The 9,706-nt window shown below is 36.8% G+C and overlaps 1 protein-coding gene across 9 annotated transcripts in view; it reads left to right on the plus strand.

Moving 5' to 3' along the window:
- The window catches only part of TRAPPC8 (trafficking protein particle complex 8), a 111,465-nt gene that overhangs the window by 56,229 nt on the left and 45,530 nt on the right, over window positions 1-9,706 (plus strand). For all 9 annotated transcript variants that reach the window (XM_017497890.1, XM_037727773.1, XM_017497914.1 and 6 more), the window contains 2 exons: window positions 7,161-7,385; window positions 8,221-8,329. In XM_017497890.1, the coding sequence (XP_017353379.1) occupies window positions 7,161-7,385; window positions 8,221-8,329 (334 nt within the window). The remainder of the gene's footprint in view (window positions 1-7,160; window positions 7,386-8,220; window positions 8,330-9,706) is intronic.

A 9,706-nucleotide genomic window follows, 5' to 3' on the forward strand; every position in this document is an offset into this window, starting at 1 on the left:
TCCGCCTCCTGGGTTCAGGCAATTCTGCCTCAGCCTCCTGAGTAGGTGGGATTACAGGCACGCGCCACCATGCCCAGCTAATTTTTTGTAGTTTTAGTAGAGACGGGGTTTTACCATGTTGACCAGGATGGTCTCGATCCCTTGACCTCGTGATCCACCCGCCTCGGCCTCCCAAAGTGCTGGGATTACAGGCTTGAGCCACCGCGCCCGGCCCTAGCATGTACTTTTATAGTGTGTTTGTTCAACATCAATTTCCCATCCCTTCTTTTTTGGTCATGTTTCTGTCAGACATACTGCTGCTTGCACTGAGAGGTGGTCTATACCTGTGTTTTAAAAAATAATTACAGATTCAGGAGGTCTGTGTATGGGTTTGCTGTATGGGTATATTGTGTAATGCTGGGATTTGGGCATCAGAGAACTAACCCATCACCTAAACTGGTGAGTATATTACCCAGTAGGTTGTTTTTCAATCCTTACTTACTTCCTTTCCTCCCTCTCCCCTTTTGGAGTGCCCAGTGTTTATTATTTCCACCTTTATGTCCATGCATGTGCATTGTTTAGCTCTCACTTACAAGTGAGAACATGCATATTTGATTCTCTATTTCTGATTTATTTCACTTATGATGATGGTCTCTAGCTCCATTCATGTTGCTACAAAGGACATGATTTCATTCTTTTTTATGGCCATGTCATATTCCATGGTGTATGTACCACATTTTCTTTATCCAGTCCACCATTGATGGGCACATAGGTTGATTCCATGTTTTTACAACTGTGAATAGTGCTGTGATGAACATAAGAGTACGGGTGTCTTTTTGGTAGAACAATTTATTTTTCTTTGGATATATACCTACTAACGGGATTACTGAGTTGAGTGGTAGTTCTGTTTTAGCTGTAGGAGATATCTTCAAATTGCTTTCCACAGTGGCTGAACTAATTTGCATTCCTACCAACATAGCTGTTCCCTTTTCTCCACAGTCTTTTAAAAAATAGCCATTCTTCACTTCAGACTTGGGAAAATAAAAAAATAAAAAATAAATAAAAAGAAAAATAGCCATTCTAACTTGTATGAGATGGTATCTCATTGTGGTTTCAATTTACGTTTCTCTAATGATTAATGATGTTCAGTATTTTTTCATATGTGTGTTGGCTATTTGTGTGTCTTTTGAGAAGTTTCTATGTCCTTTGTCCACTTTTTAATGGGATTATTTGATTTTTTTCTTGATTTAAGTTACTTTAAGATTCTGGATATTAGTCCTTTGTCAGATGAGTAGTTTGTAAGAATTTTCTCACATTTTGGTTATTTTTTTTTTTTTTTTTGAGACGGAGTTTCGCTCGTTACCCAGGCTGGAGTGCAATGGCGCGATCTCGGCTCACCGCAACCTCCGCCTCCTGGGTTCAGGCAATTCTCCTGCCTCAGCCTCCTGAGTAGCTGGGACTACAGACACGCGCCACCATGCCCAGCTAATTTTTTGTAGTTTTAGTAGAGACGGGGTTTCACCACGTTGACCAGGATGGTCTCGATCTCTTGACCTTGTGATCCACCCGCCTCGGCCTCCCAAAGTGCTGGGATTACAGGCTTGAGCCACCGCGCCCGGCCACATTTTGGTTATTTATTCTGCTAATAGTTTCTTTTGCTGTGCAGAAGCTTTTTAGTTTAATTAGGTACCACTTGTCAGTTTTTGTTTTTGTTGCCATTGTTTTTGAGGATTTGCTCATAATTTTTTTTGCCAAGGCCAATGTCTAGAAGGGTATTTTCTAGGTTTTATTCTATGATGTTTTTAATAGTTTGAGGTCTTATCTTTAAGTCTTTAATGCATCTCCAGTTATTTTTTTGTATATGGTGATAGGTAGGGGTCCAGTTTCATTCTCCTGAATGTGGCTAGCCCAGTTATCCCAGCACCATTTATTGAATAGGGAGTCCTTTCCCCATTGCTTATTTTTATGGACTTTGTTAAAGATCTGTTGGTTGCAGGTATGCTGCTTTATTTCTGATTTCTGTATTCTATTCCATTGTTCCATGTGTCTATTTTTTGTATCACTACCATGCTGTTTTGGTTACTGTAGCCTTGTAGTATAGTTTGAAGTTGGGGAATGTGATGCCTCAGGCTTTGTTGTTTTTGCTTAGGATCTTGTTGGCTACTCAGGCTCTTTTTTGGTTCTATATGAATTTTAGAATAGTTTTTTCTAACTGTGAAAAATGACATTTTTAGTCTGATAGTTTGTTGAATCTGTAGAGTGCTTTGGGCAATGTAGTTATTTTAACAATATTGATTTCTCCTTATCTGTGAGCATGGGATGTGTTTTCATTTGTTTGTGTCATCTATACTTTCATCAGTGTTTTGTAGTTCTTTTTTACCTCCTTGGTTAAATGTATTCCAGATATTTTATTTTGTGTGTGTGTGGCAGTTGTAAATGGGATTGAGTTCTTACTTGGTTCTCATCTTGAGTTTTATTACTGTATAGAAACACAACTGATTTTTGTGCATTAAATTTATGCCATGAAACTACTGAAGTCATTTATCCTAATGACTAGTGTCTTTAGGAGGAATCTTTTGGGTTTTCTAGGTATAGGACCTTGTCATCATTGAACAAACATCATTTCACTTCCTCTTTTCCTATTTGAATGATTTTTTTTTCTTTCCCTTGCCTGATTGCTCTGGCTAAGACTTCTAGTACTATGTTGAATAGGAGTAGTGTGAGTGCACATTTTTGTCTTGTTCCACTTCTTAGGGGGCATGTTTTCAGCTGTTCTCCAGTATGATGTTGGCTGTGGGTTTGTCATATATGGGTCTTATTATTTTTAGGTGTGTTTCTTAACAACGCTTAGTTTGTTATGGGCTTTTATCATGAAGGATGTTGGACTTTATTGAATGCTTTTTCTATATCAATTGAGATGATGATCATATGGTTTTTGTTTTTAATTCTCTTTATGTGGTGAATAACATGTATTGATTTTCATATGTTGAACCATCCTTGTATTTCTGGAATAAAACTCACTGGATTGCGATGAATTTGACTTTTTGATGTCCAGCTGGATATAGTTTGCTAGTATTTTATTGATAATTTTTGCATCTGTGTTCATCATGGGTGTTTGCTTGTTTTCTTTTTGTGTGTCTCCTTGCCAGATTTTGATATCAGAAAAGCTAAGGAGGAATCTTTCTTCATCTATATATATATAATTTCTTTTTTGGAATAGTTTCAGTAAAAATTGGTACCGGTTCTTCTTTGTACATATGGTAGAATTTGGCTTTAAGTTCAGCTGATCCTGGGCTTCATTTGGTTGTTGATTTTTTTTTTTTTTTTTTTTCTTAATTACTGATGGAATGTTGTAACTTGTTAATGGTCTATTCAGGATTTGAGTTTCTTTCTGGTTCAGTCTTGGGAGATTGTATGATTCTAGGAATTATTCCGTTTCCTCTAGGTTTTCAAGTTTGTGTGTATAGGGATGTTCATAGTACTGTCCGAGGATCTTTTGTATTTCTATGCTGTCATTTGTGATGTCACCTTTGTCATATCTGATTGTGCTTATTAAAATCCCATCTTTTTTTTCTTGGTTAGTCTTACCTAGTAGTCTGTCAAGTTTGTTTGTGTTTTCAAATAACCGACTTTTTATTTTGTTGATTCTTTGTATGAATTCTTCTGTCTCAATTTCATTTAGTTCTGCTCTGATCTTTCTTTTCTTTTGCCAGCTTTGGACGTGGTTTGTTCTTGTTTCTACTTCCTTTAGGTGTGACATTAAGCTAGTAATTTGAGATCTCTCTTTTTGATGTAAACATTTAGTACTATAAACTTTCCTCTTAATACTGCTTTTGCTGTATCCCAGAGGTGCTGGTATGTTGTGTCTCTATTTTCATTTGTTTCAAAAATCTAAAAAAAATTTCTGCCTTAATTTCATTGTTTACCCTAAAGTCATTCAGTACCAAGTTGTTTAGTTTCCACGTACTTGCATAGTTTTGAGAGTTCCTCCTGGTATTCATTTCTAATTTTATTCTACTATGGTCTGAGAGTATCCTTGATATGATTTTGACTCTTTGGAATTTATTGAGACTTGCTTTGTGACCAGGTATATGGTCTACTTCAGAGAATGTTCCATATGCAGATAAGAAAAAATGTATATCCTGTGGTTGTCAGTTGGAATGTTCCGTAGATGTCTATTAGGTCCATTTTGTCAAGAGTCCAATTTAATTCGGGAGTTTCTTAGTTTTCTTCTTCGATGGTCTGCTTAGTGTTGTCAGTGGGGTGTCGAAGTCCCTCCATGTTACTGTATGGCTGTTTGTCTTTTTGTAGGTCTGGTAGTATTTGTTTTATAAATTTGGATGTTTTGGTGTTGAGTGTATATATGTTTAGGCTAGTTAAATCTTCTTGTTGAATTGGACATTTTATCATTATATAATTGCCTTCTTTGTTTTTTCTGTTGTTGGTTTAAAGTCTGTTTTATTTGATAACAAGGATAACAACCCCCTGCTCTTTTTTGTTTTCCATTTGTGTGATAGATCTTTCTCCATCCCTATACTTTGAGCCTATGGGTCTCATTACACAGAAGATGGGTCTCTTATAGTTAGTATATGGTTGGATCTTGTCTTTTGAGTGGAACAATTAAACTATTTTCACCCAAGGTTAATATTGATGAGTGAGGTTTTATACCTGTTACAATGTTGTTGCTTTGTAGTCCCAGTTGTATAACTGCTTTATAGGATCTTTGAACTTTGTACTTACATTTACCTTTATGGTAGTAGGTATCAATCTTTGAACTTTGTACTTACATGTGCCTTTATGATAGTAGGTATTGTCCTTTGTTTCCATGTTTAGAACTCCTTTGAGTATTTCTTGTGGACCTGGTGTGGTGGCGACAATTTTCCTTAGCTAGGATTATAGGTGTGAGCCACTGCACCCGGCTATGAGCTCATTTTTAACTGGGGTGGAGCCACCACAAAAAGCGTGAAAAGTATTTTTCCCAAGAACACATCTGCCAGCTCCCAGCAGGGAGAACCTCTGCTGTGTCCACAACAGTGGATGCGGTGGGTGGGAAATGCCTTATGTTCATTTCCAGCTGCTGGGGCTGTCCACTTCAGCAATTGTTGCTGTGCCTGTATTGCCTTTATCTCAAAGTAGGGCTTTGACAGGCTGCAGTCCCCCCTTCCCCTAGGGGCAGCCTAAGTTAAGGGTTACATCTCCATGGGTCTCACCTTCCCTGGGGACCCACTGGTCCCCTATACTTGCTAATGTCACAGCAGTTGTGATTATGTTAGTGAGAGATCTGGTGGTACGGCGATGACTCAAGGGCAGGGATTTCCTGGACGGAGCAGTGGTATCTGCTGTCTCAGTTCAGGCCTGAAGGGGAGGGCAGGCATGTCTGTGTGAACTGGCCACCTACATCCTTGTCTCTGGGAAGTTCTCAAATTGCCACTGTTAGTAATACCCTAGGTCATGAGGGCAGAGGGACTCCCCATCAGTTTGATGGTGAACAGGTTATCAGAGGGGTGAGGGCCCAAAGAAGTACTCCATTTCCCTTTCCATGGAGTTTTATGTTCCTCAGGGGTTGATCTCTGCTAAAGTCTTGTTGTTTTCATTTTCTGCACTCTAGTTTCTTTCCACGGGGCTCTTCATCAGATTCTGGCTGTCTTTTTCTCAGTTTTCTGTTTGGATTATGTCCATTTATCAGTTACTTTGATCTTTCTGAGGAGAACTGTCATCTGAGGTCCCTAGTAAGCGATCTCCTTTTAAGAAGATTGTTACATAATAGACATACATAGTTTGGGGGTATACGTGATAATTTTATACATTCATATAATTTATAAAGGTCAAATCAGTGTACTTGGGATATCCATCACCTTAGAACCATTCAAATTCTTCTCTATTTTGAAATGTAGATTGTTGTAAACTATACTCACCTGCTGATCTAACACTAGGTCTTATTTCTTCAATCAAACCATATATGTGTACCCATTAATCAACTTCAGTCTCCTTCACCCACTCTCCCTGGCCTTTGGTAACCACCCAGTCCACTTCCTATCTTCATGAAATCTACTTTCTTAGCTCCCACATATGAGGGCGAACATGCAGTATTTGTCTTTCTGTGTACCTCTTTTGATTTTGTACATTGATGACTCTTACTGCTACAAATATGGCATTCTTATTGCAGTACTCATAAGATTTTGGCATTCCTTAGAATTTTCCGTTTTGAACACACATCTTGTATATTATGCTGGTATATTATTAATCTCTTGCTCTTCTTAAGTCCTGCAGTCGAGGCACTGAACAACAGGAAGTATGCCCTGACAGTTGCCAACAGCACCTTGAAAAGGAGGCTGTGGTGGCACCTGATGCTGGCAAAGAACCCCATCATGTCTTGCCCAGGCAGTGTTTACTGTGCTGCTGTCCTGACCCATGGCTTTATTTGAACCATGTGAGGCATAACCTTTCGGTGGTCACAACACTAGCCAGTGAGTTCTGGCAGGCAGGCAGGCTGGGATCAGCATGGTTGGTCCAGTATGTGAATTTTTAATAGGGAAGAATGAAGTTCATTTATATATTATGAGATTTTGTACTGTGGGAATATGGCATATGTGGCCACAGACATTCAATGTAAATCTCTGATTGTAGGCAAGAAAAAAGTTTGATAAGTATGTTTGTTGCTTTACTTAATATGAAGAAATTCTTTGATGAGATAGCATGCTTCTAGTTAGAGTATGAGAGCATGTTTTTCATCATAATATTAGCGAAGTCTAACCATTTTAGATGGTGAAGTCTGTTTGTTTACATTTACCTTTTTCCAGAAAGAATTTGAGGTAGATAAACCCAAGTTGAGAGGTAAGCTTTTTCCTCTGAAGTTGACCTTTTGAAAATGTGGCTTAGTGAAGTAGTGGGTGAATGTCAAAATAATCTGGTCTCCCTTTCCCTCCTTTATGTTTCCTATTCCTCTCTAACTAACTAACTCACACACACACACACACACACACACACAGGCTCCCTAATCTATGAAGTATTCCATATATAATTTTGAAGGGATTATTATAATGTTTAATTTTCTTCATCATCCCAGACTCCCTTAGAGGAAGAACTAAAGTCACTAAATTGTATGTGTTTGTGTGTTTTTTTTTTTTCCTAGTTCAAAGAAATTTGGAGTATAATACATTATTTTGTTTATTTTCTTACAGAAAAAGCATGCTTTACGTTGTTATTGTCAAGCCATGCAAGTTTACAAAGGAAAAGGCTGGTCTCTTGCAGAGGATCACATTAACTTCACTATTGGGCGCCAGTCCTATACTCTTAGACAACTGGATAATGCTGTGTCTGCTTTTAGGCATATTTTAATCAATGAAAGTAAACAATCTGCTGTTCAACAAGGGGCTTTCCTCAGAGAATATCTTTATGTTTACAAGGTGAATGCTTATTTTCAGTAGTGAATGCTTTATTTTCACTAAATGAAATATTTTCACTAAAATGAAATTCACTTCACGTGAATGCTTTTTCACTAAAACTGTAGTTTAGTGAAAAGTATTTATTGCCATATCTTAGGATAGTTTTATTAGAATGTATGTAGTTATCAGTCATAAAAAAGCTGTGGCAGGCTAGGCTTCTTTGCCATAGATCTTGGTTTTAAGTGGGTTCTCTTTACCATCCTTTGGAGATGGACATTCTGTGTTCTTTTCCTTGCAAAATATGAGGAGGTATGGATCTGCAGAAAGTAGACAGGCTATTATGGTGCAATGCAGAGCAATTAACAGGAACAAGGACTGTTTCACTGAGACAAGCAGGTAGAACATAAAAAGCATTGTTTTATGGGAAAAAAAAATGGGAAGTTATAAATTTTTCCCCAAGGCCCATGAATAGTGCATATTGTAGCTATCCTATAGAAAATAACTACCCTTAGGGCCTATACTTTATTAATTTGAAATTGTATGGATTAGAATTTTGGCAGATAGGATGCTATAATGAGTCATAAGGAGTAAAATACATACTAAAATAACTTTTGGATGTTTAACATCCAGATAATTAATTAGCTGATTAACCCTCAGTAAGATTCTTTTGAGGCAGAATAAATATCTGAAGTTTGTTTGAGCTGTAAAATTTTATGACTGATATGTTAAAACTAATAATTATATGTCTTAATATTGTTGCTTAACATGTTTTTAATGCTGGGTGTATTAAGAAGTAAGGAAATAAAAATACAGTTTTCACAAGAACTACTTTTTTTCCCTTTTATATTTCTCTCAGAATGTAAGTCAGCTGTCACCAGATGGTCCTTTACCACAGCTTCCTTTACCATATATTAACAGTTCCGCAACACGGGTTTTTTTTGGCCATGACAGACGACCAGCAGACGGTTAGTAAAGTTTTATTCAGCCTAATTACCTATTGACAGTTAAAAAAACCTATTTTTTTTTGCTGGGCATGGTGTATAGTTGAATATTTAAAAACGAATAGCTCTATATTACTTATTTTGTCCCGCCACCTGAAGATAACTACTGTTTTGTTTTTCTTTCCAGCTTTAAAAACGTTGAAAACAAAACAGTTGTAATTACAACAGCTTTTCTCACATAAAGAATGTGTTTGTTATTATATAATCTTGATAAACTTTTAATGTTAGTAAGATACTCAAACTGCTTATAAAGTACTTTAAAATTTACTTTATATATATATAGACTGTTTCCGTCTTTTGCTTATATAAAATCATATTGTGGTGGACATCTTTGTAGATAAAATTTGGTTTTTTAACATCTTATTATGGAAATTTTCTAATGTACACAGAAGCAGAGAACAGTTACCAGTGTTCTGCTGTTCTTGTAAGACTTTTTAAAATGCAGGATTTTTTCTTTAAGATTAAGCCCGTGGATGTCAATAATGGAACAAAAGTATAAATATATTAAGGCTCTCCATTATCTTACATTAAATAACTCAGAAATAGAAAGTCAAATACTACATGCTCTCACTTATAAGTGGTGTTGGAGCAAAATAATTTGTATACATAGACATGAGGCTTGGGAGTAAAGGATGAGAAATTACTTACGGGTACAGGTACACTATTTGAGTGATAGCTACACTAAAAACCTAGACTTTGCCACCAGGAAAATATATCCATATAACAAAACATCACTTGTACTCCCTAAATCTATACAAATATATTTTATAATTTCACATAAATACATGTATTTTAAAGCTCTCCATGAATGTTAAACTTCGTAATTTTAAACATTTTATATTTGAATTTAATCAATGTGTTTATCGTTGAGATATGATTTAGTTTTTTTTTTTTTAAATTAATAGCAGCTTTGTTTGTAATAGCAAAAGAGTGAAACAACTAGAATTTCTAATAGAGATTTAATTGATATATTTTTATATATTCACATAAAATATACAGGATTCATGCTGCAGTACCTGGGAATTCATGTTAATTCCACGTTTTCCACAAGCTGATGCTGAGTGAAGAGTCAATTACAGTATAAGTTTCAAACATACAAACTAATTCTATACATTGTTTTTGTATGGACTCATGGTAGAATCATGGATGAAAATTATACACTTGCCGGGCGCGGTGGCACAAGCCTGTAATCCCAGCACTGTGGGAGGCTGAGGCGGGTGGATCACGAGGTCAAGAGATCGAGACCATCCTGGTCAACATGGTGAAACGCCGTCTCTACTAAAAATACAAAAAATTAGCTGGGCATGGTGGCGTGTGCCTGTAGTCCCAGCGACTCAGGAG

This window comes from Cebus imitator, unplaced genomic scaffold (genome assembly GCF_001604975.1).
Source record: "Cebus imitator isolate Cc_AM_T3 unplaced genomic scaffold, Cebus_imitator-1.0 Scaffold12, whole genome shotgun sequence".
Taxonomy (NCBI): Eukaryota; Metazoa; Chordata; class Mammalia; order Primates; family Cebidae; genus Cebus; species Cebus imitator.